General features: G+C 46.6%; 1 protein-coding gene across 1 annotated transcript in view; it reads right to left on the minus strand.

The window, feature by feature from the left end:
- Positions 1 to 18,926, minus strand: part of ABLIM1 (actin binding LIM protein 1) — a 235,739-nt gene that overhangs the window by 90,648 nt on the left and 126,165 nt on the right. The window contains exon 5 of the mRNA XM_042781044.1: positions 16,750 to 16,843. Within this exon, the coding sequence (XP_042636978.1) occupies positions 16,750 to 16,843 (94 nt within the window). The remainder of the gene's footprint in view (positions 1 to 16,749; positions 16,844 to 18,926) is intronic.

Below are 18,926 nucleotides of genomic sequence, written 5' to 3' on the forward strand. Positions count from 1 at the left end.
TTGGAACTGAAACTTCCTGGGGACCTACCATGTTCCAAGCTCTCTGCATACATTGTTCCAACTAAACCACACTTGCAGAAATTCCAGATGGCGCCCATTCAGGTGTCAGCCTGGGAGTAACTGTGTGGGTGAACAGAGAGAAGGGGCCAGAAGCCTTTCACTGTGTTGACCCTGCACCTTTTTACGATCCTTTTTTCTGGACTAGGGCAGATCCTGTAAATGCTCCCGTCACTGTTAACAACACTAAGACTGCTTGGGGGAAATTCCAGGAGATTATTTGCTGGTGATGATCAGCTAATAAAAAGATAAAATGTTTTTAACTATGTGGAATCTCTTCTAAACTGGTTTGGATACAATCCCAAACCTTGATGAAGAAAGGTAAGGTTTAGCAACAAAGTTGTGCTTATAAAACAAAGAGGAAGCTACTGGCATGTACAATATGAGGATGACGGAGAGTCAAGTCAGCTTCAAGTGCATTTTCCTTCTGAGGAGTCCAAGTCTCCAGGAAGGTGCCTTCACCGTGCCCTTGGACAGCCAGGTTTCTCCAAGGGCAACCTGTGGAGCCCCTGGACCAGAATCACTCAGAGCAGCGTGGCAGGCTGTCACACAGATTCCCAGACCCTGACCTGGACCCCCAAATCAGAATGAGGTGAGACTGGGAACCAGAACTTTAAACAAGGCCTCCGGTGCTTCTTAGGCACAGTGGTCTCAGAACTCCAGCTGCGTATGTGGTGCAAGACCTACTGGGTCAAGTAATTACAGATGATCTCTGTACTCCCGGACCGAGACCCGCGCTTGAGCACCCTGGTCAAATATTTGGGAGGGCTGTGCAGGAGCCCCTCCCCCAGCTCCCAGGCTTCACTCTTTTCCACTTTCCTATCAGGTAGCCCCCGCTTTTCAAAAGTTTGCTTTACGCAAAAACCCACTGCCATCAAGTCAATTCCAACCCATATAACGCCCTTTTTAGGACAGAGTAGAACTGCCCCATATGGTTTTCAAGGCTGTATGTCTTGACGGAAGCAGACCACCACATCTTTCTCCTGTGGAGTGGCTGGTAGGTTCAAACCGCCAACCTTCTTTCTGGTTAGCAGCTGAATACTTTAATCACAGTACCACCAGAGCTCCTGCTTTTATGAAAGACTTCCATTAGTATCATTTTCACTACCCAAAAAAAATTCAAAGAGGATCTTTGCTTTTAGGAAAAAAGACGAAAAGTGAAACTAGTGTTTAGCATGTTTTTCAGGCTCTTAAGGAGGCAGTGCACAACCCCCGCAGCAACAGAGGTGTCGTCAAGCTCCTGCTCCGGGAACTACACTCGTCACCTCAGCATCAAGCCACCATAGCTGTGAACTGTGCCCTGAACGCTGCATGTCAGTGTTATTTTAGGCTTTATGTGCTATTTGGTATGATTTGGAAGGTTAGGTTTTGGGTCTGGGAACACTCAAAAGTTTTCCCATATAAATTAATGGCAATTACATTTTTGCTTTACGCCCATCTCTGCTTAGGAAAGGGTTCATGGGAAGGCTCTACTTTCGGATAGTGGGGGAAACCTGTATTTGGAAAAGCAGCTTCTTGTTCAGATTTTATTTAGTGACCATTTCTGAGTTTTCTGAGATGAGAAAAAAAGAAGATGGTTCATCTTCAAATTTACTAAACCAGTTTCCAAATTTGTGAGTTTCCAATGAAGGTCACTTGACCTTTTACAAATGAAAAGGGTCAAAACCACCACGTGGGCTCAAGAGGTTCAAGTCACCTGCCTGGTTGGCAACCCTCGGTGAGCAGTAAGGAGATGCCTTTTCATACTGATCTGCCTTCTGCTCATTATGTACGGACACGGTCTGGGGAAAGAGTGAAAATTCCATAATCCAAGGGGTAGGCACCAGGGGTCTGTCTAGGATGGTGACATGTTCTACAAGTGTTCTGTGGTGATGGGCGAACAGCTCTGTAAACTTACACTGAAAATGAATGAATTTATGGTATGTAAATTATACCTCTATAAAGTCAGTAGGAAGTAATCAAAATGGATAAAACCAAAAAAAAAAACCCACCAAACTCACTGCCATTGAGTCACTGCCAACTCACAGCGACCCCATTGGCTTTCTGAGGCTGTAAATCTTGATGGAAGTAGATTGCCCAGGCTTCCTTCCCTGCAACAGCTCATGGGTTTGAACCACTGACCTTCCAGTTAGTAGTCAAGTCCCTTATCCACTATGCCACCAGAGCTCCATCAAAATGCATGGTTGGTTAAAATCTGTTCCGAAGGCACTCAGGTCCTAGGCTGAGTAAAGCTCAAAGAGTGCATTATACATCAGGGCTTCCAGGAGTCCAGTTCTGTTGGACCCCTGCTGAGAACTTGCACTTCGGCTCCTGACAGACTGAATCAGAGCTGACAGTTCAACAAGGTCCCCAGGTGATCCTTATAGCTACAGCATCACCTGGGGATTCATAAGACTCACACGGGGATCTAGTTAAAATGTGATTCTGTCTATCAGGGTGGAAATGCAAATTCTCAGCAGGGGGTTGAACTGGAATGAACCAGTTTGCAGCCTGTGACACAGAAGCCACTCTTTTACAACGCATAGAAGCTAAGAGACATTTTCACGTTCAAAACTGTTGATTGCCCTGTCCAGGCAAATATGCTGGGTATTACACACAACAATGACACAGCAGCATGAGTCTTCCAGAGGTCTCTGCTTAAGCCAATTACACTCAGGTGGACACACTAAGAACAACACATTCACTGAGAAACAGGCACAGGGCATATTTCTTTCATATGTGCGTGAAAGCACAGGTAGTTAGAGCGGTGAAGGATTTACGCCCAAAGAGAATGTGGAATCCTTACTGTTTTGGAAAGGCTGTGGCAAAAACTGAAAACAGGAAAAATATTCATTCACCAACACGTCTTTATTTAGCAGCTGCTAGATGTTTGGTGAAAGGTAACAGAACACTGGTGAAACAACGGCAGACCGCCTTGACACGGGATTAGCGCACGGGAGGGGCTAAAGGTAGGGACTTAAAGTATCAGACCAAAGCCCCAAAGGACCGTTAACTTGTGCATCTGAAACAGTAACCACAATCACCTGCGTCTACACCGAGTCAACAGAATGATGAGCCCTCATTCAAATGCCGAGCTTTTAGAAAAACGGTTTGTTCTTTTATAAATAGGAAACAACAACATTACTTGAGAACCCCTAAGTCAGGCACTGTCACAGATGACTCATTCATTAGCTGATATAAGAATAATCACATTGGGAGGCATTATTATTGTTAAGGAGCTCTGGTGCTGCAGTGGTTAAGGCATTCAGCTGCTAGCCAGAAGGTTGGTGGTTCAAGCCTACTAGCCGTCTGTGGGAGAAAGATGAGGCAGTCTGCTTCTGTAAAGATTTACAGCCTTGGAAACCCTGTAGGGCAGTTCTACTGTGGCCTAAAGGGTCTCCATGAGTTGTAATTGACTCGATGGCAGTGGGTTTAGCTTATTATTATCATCCATATTTTACAGTTGTGGATGCTGAGGCTCAGAGTCTAAGCAACTTGTTAAGGGTAGCTATAGAGTCACTGGGTGGAGCAAATGCTTGCCACGCTCAGCTGCTAACTGGAAGGTTGACAGTTTGAGTCCACCTGAAGGGATCTTGGAAACAAGGCCTGATGAGCTACTTCCCACTGAAATGGAGCACAGCTCTACTCTGACAGACATGGGGTCACCATGTGCCAGAGTCAACTCAGTGGCACCTGGTTTCAAGTGTGGCAACGGGAGTCAAATCCTGGGGTGGCAGCCAGCATCAGTTCTCTCACTCCTACCTTACCATTAGGGCCACATCAAGCTGCAAAATTCCAGATTTTCTTTAGCTCCCAAGATGCCTGCAGCTTTCAGTTTTGCTGTTGAGCCATTCGAACAGACAGCTGATAAACAGTTTTCAAGGGCAAGTCCACTCCCAAGTGCCCTTTTGTTTGGAAGTATTAATGCACCAGCCCCTTTCTGCCAGGTTCAGTGGCCGCAGCCCTAGCCCTCCTCGTCCAGATTAGCGGGCCAGCTCTAAGCAGACCCATCTGCTGGACCTGGCACAGTGCCTTCCATGAGGTGGGACGCCAGGAGGTGCAGGAAGCAAGAACAGTCAGGTGTAAAAGAAGGCAAGGCAGCCTGGTGTGACAGGTGGCAGGTCATCAAATGCACCATTTCCTGTGAAGCACTCTTCACCTCCCGGACCTTGTGGAGATTCTCACGTCTTACCTCAAGGAAGCTGTGCCCCGAACCGAAGTTGTCTTGGAGAGAGAACCCTTTTCAACCTCTAAGTTGAACATGCACTGAAAGAAGCCACATGGACCAAAGCACAGGGACAAAACAGAGCTGAGGCAGCTTCAGACACCACTTGTTTTCTCAGTTGTCATGAACGCAGGAGCTAAAGAAGGTTGTTTGAGGCCCAAAAGGTAGTCATAAGGTGTATCTGAGGCATAACCCAGATTCCAGGAGAAAGGCCAGATATGACTTGGGAAAACCAATCGTCTGTCTTTCCATCCACTGTCAGTCAGGGAGATAGGTCCAAATGGATGTCCAGCCTTTTCTGATAGGGAGGTTTTAGGTGCAGAATGGGTTCAGGTGAGGCTGCAAAAGCCAGTTTACCTTGTAATCAAGTTAAAAGAATATAAACCCACAATGGAAAATGTTGAAGACTTTTTCAAAACTTGATAACCTATTTACAAAAAGGATATGAAATGAAAAATACCATGCTATTATAAGCACACAATTAAACCAAACAGTAAAGTCAAATTGAACATGTTTAACCACCAGCCAAACACAATAGGGACAAAGTGACAGAGACTTCAAGAACAGCAGCCAAGCAGTTCTCACTGTCCTCACCCTCGGGACTCAGAGCTGACTTCCTTTCTGATAACTGACAAAAGCTCTTCTAACCCCAGGGCACAGACCCCTTTCTTGGCCCTCAGACCACTGGAACTCCCAAATTACCTTTCTGGTGAAAAGCTATATTGCCACAGATTAAGCTTTTTTCCTGCTCCACCCCCACCAACAGAAACACACTGCCATCAAGTTGATGCCAACTCATAGTGACCCTAGAGAAGAGAAGAGAATTGTCCCATAGGGTTTCCAAGCCTGGAAATCTTTACGGAAGCAGACTGCCTCATCTTTCTCCTGAGGGTTCGCACCCCGACTTTTCAGTTAGCAGCCGAGTGCTTTAACAACTCTCACCAGTGCTCCTTCCACCAGGAGGAAGGCCTGAAAATGACCTAGGGAAGGTAGAGCACCATGGAGTCAAAACTTAGAAGAAGGAGTATAACTACTCTTTTATGCTTATACTAGTGAGAGACAGGATTGGAGCCAAGGACGGGGTGGATGGGGAACAGCGGGAAGGGACATGTTTGGTACTCTGGGCCCAGGGGAAACAAACATATGAGCCCTTCTGGGGCCAAGGACATATCGGGTCCTGGAGAGTAGAAAGGACAACTCTGAGGAGTCCCTGGATGACACAGTTAATGTGCTTGGTTACTAATCAAAAGGACAGAAGTGAATCTACACAGAGGTGCCTTGGAAGAAAGACTTGGCAACCCACTTCTAAAAAATCAGCCACAGCAAACCCTCTGAACAGCAGTTCTGCTCTGACACACGTGGCTTGACAGGAGTCAGAACTGACTTGGCAGCAACAGTTTGTTGTGTTTTGAGGGGTCCACTTCTGTGCCGCCCAGAACGGTGGCCAGATCAGGAGACGCAGCCCTTCTCTCTGCTGGAGGGTTACCTGCCTTGGCAGGTCGGTGCTCTGCTGTTGGATCCTAGTCACTACATGTTCCACACCATCACCACTGAGCGTCACCCTGGGGCTCTGAAGCTGCTGCAATAGTTCCGGGCACTCATCTTGAGGCCTGGGGTCCCCTGGGCACCACCAGGGGATGAAGTTTTAGACTTGGACACCCTATGATTTTCAGAAATGCAAGTCTCTCTCTGAGAACTAGGTAAGCCTTCCTTTTTGTTGTAATACTCATCCATCAATAATACTCACTGATCTGTCTGGAAGAGTCCCCCTCACACATGTCACCAGCAATAAAGCTAAACTCTCTGATGCTGATAACAGTGAAAAACAAAACCTCCTTTTAACTCAAGTTAAATGCAAATTCTTTTCAAACTGTTATTTCCGGATAAGGAAGTCCTTTCATTCATGCTGTCAGGAAATGGGGTGATTTTTTACATAAATATCGAATCTTTACTGCTTGTGAACTGTCTTCTGTTGCCCTGGCAAGGCATTTCCTCTTGCACTAATGTAGGAGACAGCAGATAACTTTGGGTGAAACAGATTTTCCTCCAAGCATTTATCATGTTAAGGTGCTGTACCGCTTTGGGCCATTCCCAACCTGCTAACAACTGTTGTTGTTCTTAGGTGCTGTTGACTCTGCGCTGACTGCTGACGCGTAGTGACCCTACGGACCACAGAACAAAACAATGCCCAGTCCTGTGCTGTCCTCACAATCTGTTATCAATGGAGGGGACAAAATATCGGCTATTCTTCACAAATAAGATGTTGCCATCAACACGTCATAGCCCACATGTTGAATTTAAACCTGAGTTTCCTTTACAACAGCGGGAAGATTTCACGTCAATCAAGGCACACTCTACAATTCAGGGCATACTACGTTAACACATTTGCGGAAATGAACCTCCATTCCTGTCCTTAACCCACCATTCTCAACCCCAGCGAGTTAAGACTGCTAAGGAAGAGAGAAGAGAGGGAGAGGGCACTACCTTGGCAACTATAGAATCATGCCAGGGGCTTTGCATGTCTCTTTTGAAAAATCATGCAGCCCTATGAGGTAATGAGTCATCTCCTCATTTTACAGATGAGAGAACTGAAAATAACTGAGGTTAATGAACTTGCCTGGCATCATGAAGCTGGAGAGGACAAGCCAGGATTCAAACCCAGGTTTTCCCAACTCTGTATCACCTTGAGGGAGCTCTAGTGGCACAGCAGTTAAAGCACACAGCTGCTAACTAAAAGGCTGGCAGTTGGAGCCCACCAGCTGCCATGGGAGCAAGATGAGGCAGTGTGCTTCGGTAAAGATTCACAGCCTTGGAAACCCTATGGGGCAGTTCTGCTCTGTCTGACAGGGTCGCTGTGAGTTGGAATTGATTCGATGCAGTGAGTTTTGTTTCTGGTATTGCCTTGAGTAACTTTGTGCGTGTATGTGTGTATACCACATATATACCTATATACATACATATCTAAATATATTCACAGACACACATATCTATTTAAATGAGATATAATTCATATAACAAAGAATTTACCTTCTTCAAGTGCACAATTCAGAGGGGTTTAGTGTGTTTACGGGGTTGTACAATCACCACCATTATCTACTTCTAGCACATTTTCAGTACTGCCTCCAAAAACCTTCACATCCATTAGCAGTCAGTCCCCATTCTCCCCTACCCCAGGCTTTGGCAACCACTAATATACTTTCTGCCTCTGTGGGTTTGCCTATTATAGACAATTTACGTGAATGGAATTTTTTTGTGACTGGCCTCTTTCACTTCGCACCATATTACCAAGGTTCCTCTACACGGTAGCATGTATCTATGCTTCATTCCATTTTATGGCTAAGGAATTTCCTTTGAATGGATATACCACATTTTGTTTAACTTCTATTTTCAAATGTGGGCATTTCTCCAGTATATGGTCAAGTGATAGTTTGCAATCAGAAAGGTGATTGGCATGTCTATGTTGACTGTCACTGATATAAAGTTTCCCCTGGCTATTGATTGAGCTCTGAGGAGTCCCAGAACCAGTGCTCTGAAGACAAGGTGCTCCCTAACCTGAGACAAATGCCCTGTGGTGCCTACAGCTGATGAAAGGAGACAAGACACCATAAGGTATGACTCCACAGAAGCAGAGTCGTTGATTTTGGTCACATTCTTTATGGAAGCAGACTGCCAGGCCTTTCTTCTGCAGTGCTCCTATGTGGGTTTGAACATTTATAATAATGCAGATGACACAGCCTTGCTCACTGAAAGCGAAGAGGACTTAAAGCACTTACTGATGAAGAGCAACTTCTTGGTTTGTTTGCACCACTCAGTGGCCCAAGCCAACTAAGATGAAAGTTTACTGTCCCGAAAATAGTTCTAACGGGGCCACTACTGGCTAGCAGTAAATGGTCAGGTCCCTCTTCCCAGCCTCTCTTTGTCTGGAAGCTCCACTGGAACCTGTCCACCATGGGTGACCCTGCTGGTATTTGAAATACTGTAGGCATAGCCTCCAGGCCACAGCAACACGCAAGCCACCCACAGTACAACAAACTGACAGATCAGTGGTGGTGACTGAACAGAACGCAGAAATTACTGAGCACTATCTTTAACATGCAAGGAAAATTCTTCTGAAGATAATTCACAAACGGTTTCAACGATACATTGACAGGGAATTCCCAGAAATTCAAACTGGATGCAGAAGACGACATGGGATGAGGAACATCATTGCTGATATCAGAGGGATGTTGGCAGAAAGAAGGGAGTAACAGAAAGATGTTTACCTTATTGACTATGCAAAGGCATTTGACTGCATGGAACAAAACAAATTATAGATAACTTTGTAAAGAATGGGAATTCCAGAACGCTTAACTGTTCTCATGAAGAACCTGTACACAGACCAGGAGGCAGTCATTCAAACACAACAAAGGGATACTGCTGGTGTAAAATCAGGAAAGGTGTGTGTCAGGGTTGTATCCTTTCACCAGCCTTATTTAACAGTATGCTGAACCAATAATCTGAAAAGCTGAACTATATGAAGAAGGGTGCAGCATCAAGACTGGAGGAAGACTCAACAACCTGCGATAATGCAGATGACACACCTTGCTTTCTGAAAGCAGAGGACTTACAGCACTTACTGATGAAGATCAAAGGGTAGAGCCTTCAGTATGAATTACCTCTCAACATAAAGAAAACAAAATTCCTCACAACTGGACCACTGAGCAACATCATGATAAATGGAGAAAAGACTGAAGTTGTCAAGGATTTCATTTTACCTGGATCCACAATCAACACCCACGGAAGCAGGAGTCAAGAACTCAGATGTGCTGCATTGGGTAAATCTGCTGCAAAAGACCTCTTTAAAAAGTTTTAAGAAGCAAAGGTGTCACTCTGAGGAGTAAGGTGCACCTGACCTAAGCCACGGTCCATCCAATCATCTCATGTGCATGTGAAAGCTGGACAATGAATAAGGAAGGCAAAGAAGAACTGATGCCTTTGAATTATGGTGTAGGCAAAGAATAGTGAATATACTATGGGCTGCCAGAAGAATGAACAAATCTGTCTTGGAGGAAGTCAAGTCAGAACGTTCCTTAGAAATAAGGACAGTGAGACTTCACCTCATGTACTTTGGACATGTTCTCTGGAGGGCCCAGCCCCTGGGGAAGGCTGTCATACTTGGTATGGGAGAAGGTCAGCAAAAACGAGGAAGACCTTCAATGAGATGGACTAACACAGTGAATGCTCAAACACAGCAACGGTTTTTTGTGAGATGGCATAAGACCAGGCAGTGTTTCATTCTGTTGCACATAGGGTTGCTATGAGTTGGAATCAACCTGACAGCACCTAACAACAACTTTGCATAGACTTTCTCCATTTCATCAGCAATGGTCAATTTTGGTTCTTCAGCGAGTTCTGGTAGCGTAGGCCTAAGGCATTTGACTGCTAACCAGAAGGCTGGTGGTTCAAACCCACCAGCCACTCCTCAGAAGGAAGGTTGGGCAATCTACTTCCGTAGTGATATCGCCTCGGAAACCCAAGGAAGGGTTGCTATGAGTCGGATTCAACTTGACGGCAAATAACAACAATAGCAAGTTGTATGGGAGGCAAATTGTTTTCTACAATGATTATTTGCAGGTAGATCATGAAGCATTATGTGTGTGTGTGCAGGAGTGATAGGTGTGTGTGTGTGTTTCCCCATCTGCTGGGAATCAGGAGACCTGGGTTCTAATCTTGGATTGTTATTAATCAGCCTTAGCATCTCCAGTGCTCAACAGCCCCGTCTATAAACTGAAGCCAGCAGGAGCTGCCTTGACTGCTTTACAGGTCTATTGTGAGAATTAATGTTCGTGGGATCACATGCAAATGTTGGAAATACTGCACGAGGGCAGGGTTTTATGGGGCTCACTGTCTGCTGGACACAGACGGACTCGGGATATGAAAGAAAGCAATCCACTAAGAGCACCTGATTCTGTTCCCTTTCCTGATCCTCAGAAAGCATCTGAAGTCTCAATTAAAGGGACGAGATCATAAAGTCCTCTGAGCACGATGAGAACAAGAAGAATGCAGTTCGTTTTCTGCATCAGTGTGGGTTCTTCTTCATCTATGTATGCTACACACAGGACCGGGGGGGGCGTGCTTTCTAGTGTGCCTTGTACACATTATACTTTGTAATGGTGGCAAGAAGATTACACATCACCCAGGTGTCATGGTTCACTTATGTTTTCTCTCACCAACAACAGGTTAGCCCAGAACAAGGCCTACTCACTGCTTACAGCTATTGCAACATTACATGCTTAAAATATCTACACCGAAAGGGAGGAAGGGGACAAGTGCCTCCATTTAAAAAGTGCATTAGTTTCACTGGAACAGTGCAAACATTTATTCCTAGGTTTTGTGGAAAAGTAGTTGTTTTAATCAGTCAAATAGCAAAGCCACCAGATTGTAATCCCTCAGAGACTCTAGAAGGATTTGGCTGGATCATGTCGATTCCATTTCCTACACTCCAGGAGTTCAGTGGGAGGGCCCTGAAGCAAGTCTAAATCCTATCCTTCAGTCATTCTTCTCCAAGTTAACAGAGGAAGATAGGGAAGGGGGACATGAAAGGCACTAAAGGCATTTAAGAGGACTTGCCTTGGGCTACGTTTGGAGGTCCTTCCTACACTGTGTTGCATGCAGGCTGTTCCAGACACCTTTGCATAAATGGCACAGTAAGGAGCACACCACATAAAGACATGTCCCTCCAGCCCTTGATGTCCTGGGAACAGTGACGTGAGGAAGACAGGAAAGGGAAAGCCTGTGAGGTGGGAGGAAGCAAAGCAGTGCTGCCTCACCCCTCTCTGGCAGGAAAGCCGAAGACTCAGACGGCCCTCTGTCCTGAGAGAAGAGCAGGGACCAGGAATGCTCCCCCCACAGGCAGGTGCCTCTGTGGTGTCTCTTTCTGCAGAGGGAGAAGAGCCCCTGGGGCACCCTGGGATGAGAGCATGAATCAGTAGAGTTCCTGGGGAACACACAGAGCCCCTGAGGGAAGGGGAATGGTGCCAGAGAGCACAACCGACTAAGAGACAGGAAGCCCCCACTTGGTCCGTGGGGGGAACGGGGAGCAGACGGAGATGGGGGAGGGGATGCGGGCAGCTCCTTTTCCTTCACCCTCAAAGCTCCTGTTTGCAGTTTGACATTTTTTTTTAATCTGTTACCGTCATTGGAACTATCTTGTTGCTGATCAACTCTTGCGTGTGGTTTTCTTTCTTCATGAAGATGGGAAGTTTGCTGGACTCAGAGGTCTCCTGGAGCCCGACACCACAGATGCAAGGAAATTCATACCCCACAGAAGCCCCCCACGTCTTCTGGCATCTGGTACCCAAACCTGTGTCTCATGCAGCTTCCTGTTCCCACCAGACTGCTAAGGCACAGGCTATGGGAGCAGGGGAGGAGTTATTTCAGAAAAGCGTTAGAGACAGGATAGAGAGAAAAGGCTGTTGGCAACCTCCAGTCTCTCACACTAATTTGGTTCTGGACTCCTTAATTAGGAGGCAGGTTGTAAATACCTTCAGCATGTTCCTGAATTTGCCTGTTAATTAGCATAGACTTTTGTATTATTTATGACAAGAGTTCCCTGAAAAGAAAACCCTGCCGTAGAAAACAAAATGGAAAGCACATTGAGATAGATAAGGCTACACTTGGAGCACAGATGCTGCATACTTGTGTGTGTATACTACATGCTGAGTGCCACATGCCAGTTTCCAGAAGAGCGAACAGCCGGCTCTGCCACCTTAAATCCACAATGGAGAGTCACAGAACTCAGACCATCGGAGCCAAAGCGACTTCAGAAATCAAGCAGCACAGCTCTTGGGTTTCACGTAAATAGAGGATTCTTGTTATCTGTGGTAGTGACGTCACTGCAAACACTTAATTAGTGAATAATGAACCATTGCTCCCTGGGGAAACACAGTGTCAGGTTCCCAGGAGCCTCTGGTCACAATGTTTTCATCGAATGATCAGTTCATAACTTTGTCTTGTGTGTGCTTCTGTTATTTTTTTGTTGTTATGTGCCATCGAGTCGTATCTGACTCATAGCGACCCCTCCTTGGGTTTCTGAGGCGGTATCACTATGGAAGTAGATTGCCCAACCATCCTTTCGAGGAGTGGCTGGTGGTTTTGAACCACCAGCCTTCTGGTTAGCAGTCAGGTGCCTTAGGCACTATGTTACCAGAGCTCCCATGCTTCTGTTTAAAGGCACCTAATTGAATATATATTGTTGATTTGTTAACATGAAACTCATGGCAAGAACTCCATGTTTGGTGTGGGCTCCAACAGTACTATAACCTATGCCTGAATAAGCTGATCTAACACGAGCCTTTTCTCCAAAAGGCACATTCCAGCCCTGGGCTCAAGGACACTGGACACGGCTTTGGCACTGTGCTCAGGGGCTGATTAAAATAGTAGAATCGCACGCGTGTGTGCACATGCATGCACACACACACACACACACATACATGCAAAGGAACAGAAATGTGAAAAAAAAAGTCACTAAATAGATCACAGAAAAAACACTTATTTACAGCAGGAGAGTGAAAAGAAGGCAGAATATCACCTATCTGACCTCACCCAGGGCTCCGTGGGCCCGGCTTAGCATCAAATCAGAACCACCCAGAGTTTCAGCCCCCACCGCTGACACTTGTGCTGTGTGCTGGGTTTACAGTATCTCCTGACACTCATGTTGGGCCTTCCTTCTATTACTGCCCCCAACGGAGTTACTGGACAGGCACCTTTACAAGACTACTCAGGACCAACCCAGTTACGAAAAAAAAAAAAAAGTCAGGGCTCTCAGTACAACATACCTGCAATCACAATATGTCTCCAATAAGGGGTCAGAGAACAAAGGGTGGAGGAGGGTGGAGTGTGCGCATACCAGCCCTGTTTTATATTGTAGCCAAGCCAGACTGACTCATGAGCAGTCACATGTCAGGGTGATAACCTCGCAAGACCCATTTTTCTAGATCACACACCCATCTGGGAGGGGTAACACACCAGCAGGGCGGATCCAGACTCTAAGGCTGAGCATGGTGCAAACTACTCCCAGGGTTCCCAGCTCTGAAAGCAGTCTCTGGAAAGTGCCTGAGCCTCCACGCTTTCAGAAGGGCCTTCCCTGAAACCTGAAGCCAATGTGGTAAGAGCCTTTACAGATGCAGTGAACAGTGAAATACTCAGGCCTTGAGGGAAAAAAGAGGGTGGGCAGATGTTCCTTCCAAAAGGCATGTTCTTGGACCTCACTTTATTTTAGATATTCCTCCCCACAGCTGTTGAGCTAAGTCTGAAAGTAATCAAGTCACCCCCCCATCCGAGTCCTTTTGCCTCCCCAACCCTTTTGGGGGAACACCGTTCCATGTGTGGACGCAGGAGGCAGCTGCTTCAGCCGTGCCTTCTGCAAATGAGGCTGGTTCAAATCCAGGCACTGTGCTCCGTGTCTTCCCACCTCTCTTTCTGTAGCTGAACATCTGAGAGATGGTTCTGGTGTTTGTACTGCTGTTGCAAAATGAAATTTCCCAATCACTCCCACCTCAGGAGGTTTATTTCTGCCCTACATGGCAGATCAAACTTGGGAACCCCAGGGAAAATGCTGCTGGGTCCCACTCAGGCTTCCTCCTGGGAGGAGCTCTCTGAGGTCTGGGGAGGACGACAGGTCCATTCTGGGGAGAGACAGGGGAGCCCTAGCCGTGCATTTGAATGTTAGGTCACGACCACTCAGACTCCAAGGTGTCCTTTAGATGGGGCACTTATATTCTCCGACAGGCCTCCTGGGCACAGGCTTCTCCTTGGGCCCAAACCCCAGCCTCGATGTACACTAGGAGTGACCATGAGCACGTTCTTGGGCAGACCATGAAAACGCTTGGCCTTGACCTGTGCGTGTGGAGGGTGGGGTCCACTTCTCAGGTTTTGCACAAGCTGGTACCACCACTGTTTTGTACCCAGACTTCTGCAGGAGTCTCCTAACTGGCCTCCCTGTTCTCAGCCTCCCCCTCCATCCATTCTTTACAAAGCAATCTGATCCAATCATATTACACTCCGGCCACAACCACGTCCGTGGCTCCCCACCACTTTTTTTTTTTTTTTTTAATTTTATTGTGATTTGGGTGAAAGTTTACAGAGCAAATTCATTTTCCATACAGCAGTTCACATACACTTTGTCTCATGACACTGACCGCAATTTCCCACAATGCAACAGCTCCCCTTCCACTTCCTCCCCCGCATAGCTACCTCTTCCCTGTGTTCTTCCCTCCATGCACTCCTGCCATCCAGCTGTCTCCTTGTGCATACACAGCCCTTCTATTCTCCCATAACTGATCTCTCCAAGGAGTGCATCTACCTAATGTAAATGTGCAGCTCCTATGCCTGTCTTTTGTTTGGCTGGAAGCCCCAGGAGTGGCTCCCTACCACACTTGGGACAAAGCCCACGCTTCTGAAAGTGGTTTCCAAGGCCCTCCCACTTGTCTGGCACCCTCTGCCTACCCATGGCCCTGGCCCACAGAGCTGAGGTCTGTTTCTTGCTTGTGCTGTGCTTGTCCCACCCTCTGAGGCTCTGTGGGCGCTGCTGTCTCTTCCTAGAACATTCTTCCGTGGCTAAGAGGCAGCTGCATTCGACAACATGACTTCCTGTATCTCCCAAGGTAGTTTGCTGCATTTCCTAGCACAGAGTGGCCCTTCTGTGTCTCATGAAAGAAAGGTGTCACAGAGCCTGCTGTGTGACCAGTGAGTCTAAGGGGGCCTTTGCTGTGAAATTTCATGAATGAGTGGCCCAGAAGCACCTTGGTAGACCCCTAGGATTTATGTCCTGTGTTTCTGAAACATGCCCTAGGGGGAGGCTGGGATACGGCTCCATGGATTCGTTGCCCTGGTGTCTGATGGAATGAGGTGACAAGCTGTACAACCCATTCCAGTCCCAGCTGCTGGGCTCTCAGACCTACCTCTGCTTCAACGTTCTCTGTCCTGAAGTGTAGGACATGGGTGTGGCAACCTTTATTCTTCCAGTCAGAAATGGTTAACACCCTAGGCCTGTGGTAAGTGGGGCAGTGACTCCCTCTGAACTCTGGCCGCATAATTCCTTGCGATGGGCCTCCAGCTCCAGAGGAACTGGGCTCAGCCCAGAGGCAGAAGCTGGTGGGGCAGCTGCTGAAGAAGCAGGAACAAAGCCCTCGGACTTGAGGCAGTCACACCTCAAGCTGCAGGCTCAGCCTGAGCCCTGGGTGTTCTCAGGCATCCAGGATGTGGGTTGCTAAGGGTGGGGAAGTCTACGCTTCCACCCACTCTTTCTTTTCTCAACCTCAGTTCTGAGCCTCTGATCCCTGAGTATGTATACACACAGGCATACACTGACACGTGTGTACACACATTCACACACCCACCCACCCACACCCTTACACCTCCATACACCTGTACACACATCCCCACACACCTACCTGTACATAAACCACACACATACACACACTCACACATACTCCCTGCCATTGAGTCAATTCTGGCTCATAGTGATTTTCATTAGGTTTCCAAGGCCATAAGTCTTTACAAAAACAGACTGCTTCATCTTTCTTCCATGGAGAGACTGGTGGGTTTGAACCACTGACCTTTTGGTTAGCAGCCAAATTCCTTAACAACTACAACCAGAGCTCCTTACTCATATATACACACACCCACATATGTGTACAGGTACCTATCCATGTACACACACACACACATACCTGTACACCCACCCACCTATGTACTCACACCCACACATATCCACATACCTGTACACACCCTACACATGTACATACACCCCCAGAGACATATTCACACATATACTCATACACACACCTACACATGCTCATACACACAATTGTTAACACACACATGTATACATCCATACACATATCCATATATACACATACCTGCACACCCACCCATGCATGTATTGATGCTCCTACACACATATTCACACACCTGTACACACATATGTACACATACCCATACTCACATGCACTTGTACATACACATATCCACACATTGATACACACATTCATATATACACATACTTGCACACCCACCCACACATATACCCATACCCACCTGTACACACACCCACACATGTACACACACCCATACACACATACCTATACCTATGCACATACTCACAGGTACACACTCACATATACACACAACTCTATCACCTTTTCATTTCCTCTTTTCTAACCACTAAAAATAAAAATGGCCTAATATAATCTTTCCTTCTCCATAACCTCCAATAGAGCCTTTATCATCCCTTTTTCCCCTTCATTCCGATTTCTACCTGAATATTTGGTAGACGCTGCCTGTGAGGCAGGACCATACACTCATTCTGTGAGACGTCCGTCATCTCCCACCTTCTGTCCTCCTCAGGTGGAAAGGATGGAAGAGATGGGAAAAGACACGCTCGTGTGTTTCTGGGGGTGCTTGAGGAAAATGGCGGTGGCTTTCAGGGGCGCCTGTGTGTCACTCACCTCCAGGACTTTCCCTGTGATAAACTGGTGGCACGCCTCACATTTCACCCCGAAGAGCCCCTGGTAGTCCTTCTCGCAGTACGGAGCACCATCCCTGCAAGACAAAAAACTCATTCAGCTCCTGAGAGGAGAGACCAGCAGTGGGAAGAAAGGGAACCCACATTCTCTGAGTCTGCTCCACAGAATGAAGTGGATGTATGTCCCTCCTGGCCAGCATCAACATGTCTGGTAACATGGTTGGACATGATCAAAACCCATGGAAACAGATGACCCAGAGGGAGTGCTTGGTTTACCAGGCCACACAGCCATAACGCCTGAATCTCCTCATGATTCCTGTCGCTCCTTTGACCTCACTGGCTCTTTAGCAGAAACCCTGCATTGCTCTCTTTCACCACTAGCCCTGTGGCCAGTGGGCTCCAGATAGGGTCTCAGTATTCATCCATCTGCAAAGACTAAACACCATGCTGTCTCCTTGAGCTCCCACAGTGACAGAGCCCGCTGTGCTGACATACCATCTCCTCAGGCCCCACGGAGGCTGAAGGGGCCCAAGGCCTTCTTCTCCATTTACCTCAGGGAACAGCAAAAGTGCCACCAGGTGTTATGCGTGCCTACTGTGTGGAGAGCTACCGAGCACCCAACGCCAGGTTCCCCACTCCTGCAGAGCAGTGTTAATCCGAAAGCCTTCTTTTTTCTCACTTCGGCTCTGCCTCAGCATCACCTGTGGAGTTTTTGTTTCCTTTCAAGGACAGGGGTTTCGGCTGTACCCTGGAACTATGGAATTAAGACTTTCTAGGGCGAGGGGACCCACACTACTTTTTTTGTTTCACTATATTTTAAAATTAAATTCATTAAAAATTTTTAATGGGTGACTTAGTCATCTGGTTGGGAATTTTTGTTTTAAAAAGCAGCAAAAGGCAGACGGTGGAAAATGTTCCCTTGTTTTCACTCGATCCCCCAGGCTTACTCCTTCCTTCCTCCTCAGCCCCAAAGGCAGCCACTATACCACTTTCCCTGGGATACACTTTTATTTTTTTTATTGTGATTTGGGTGAAAGTTTATAGTGCAAGTTCATTTTCCATACAGCAGTCCATACACGCTTTCTTTCATGACACTGATTGGAATTCCCACAATGTAACAGCCCTTCTCCTACTTCCTGCCTGTGGCTACCTTTTCCCTGTATCCTTTCCCATGCATTCCTGCCCTCTGAGCTATCTCACCGTGCACAATACTGCCCTTCTGATCTCCCACGGCTGACTGTTCTAAGGAGTGTACCCACCTGCTGTAAATGTTCACCTTCCGCATCTGTCTATTGTTTGGCTGGAAGCCATGGGAGTCAATTCCAGACCCTAAGGACAACTAGGGGCCATAGTCTTGGGGATTTCACCAGTCTCTATCAGATCAGTACGCCTGGTGGTTTTTTTTTTTTCCCCCCGTGATTTTGAGTTTTGTTCCACATTTTTCTTCCTCTCTATCCAGGATCTCCTAACTGATTCCTTTCACTGGTTGACAGTGGTAGCCAGGCACCATCTAGTCTTCTGATCTCAGGGTCATATAGGCTGAGTTTGCATGGTCTAGTAGTCCCTGAGAGTAATTGCTTCTATGCGTCTTTGATTTTCTTCATTCTTCTTTGCTCCAGACAAAGGGGGGACTAATTGTTGCATCTTAGATGGCCTCTTGCAAACTTTTAAGATCTCAGTCTTTACTCACCAAAGTAGGATGTAGAACAATGTTTTTGCATAATGTTACTCTAATTGAGCTTGATGTTCCCTGAGACCCTGGGCCCAAGCCCACAGGCACAACAACTCACTCCCTCAGGGTGACTGGCTGTGACTGAAAAATCATCATAACTTTGCCCCCTATTAGTTCTATTACATATATTGATATACACGTACATATAAATATAAAAATAAAATAAAATAAAAAAATATATATATATACACGATACAGTTTTAAAAAACTTCACAGAACCATCACTGTAGTTATTATCCACAAAGGTATCAGACATGAATTTGAACCTATTCCCTGGCAGGCAATTTTGTACATTGGTCAGTGCCTCAGCTCAGTGTGCTTTTTTGGGGGAGGGGTCTATAAATATGGTTGAAACCTGCAAAAAAGGCTGATTACCTCCAAAATAGGGAAGCAAGTAGCCAAATTAAAAATTATTAAATGTTTAATTG

The sequence above is a fragment of the Orycteropus afer genome, unplaced genomic scaffold (assembly GCF_000298275.1).
Source record: "Orycteropus afer afer isolate SDZICR_OR568_19922 unplaced genomic scaffold, OryAfe1.0 scaffold00082, whole genome shotgun sequence".
In the NCBI taxonomy this organism is placed as follows: domain Eukaryota; kingdom Metazoa; phylum Chordata; class Mammalia; order Tubulidentata; family Orycteropodidae; genus Orycteropus; species Orycteropus afer.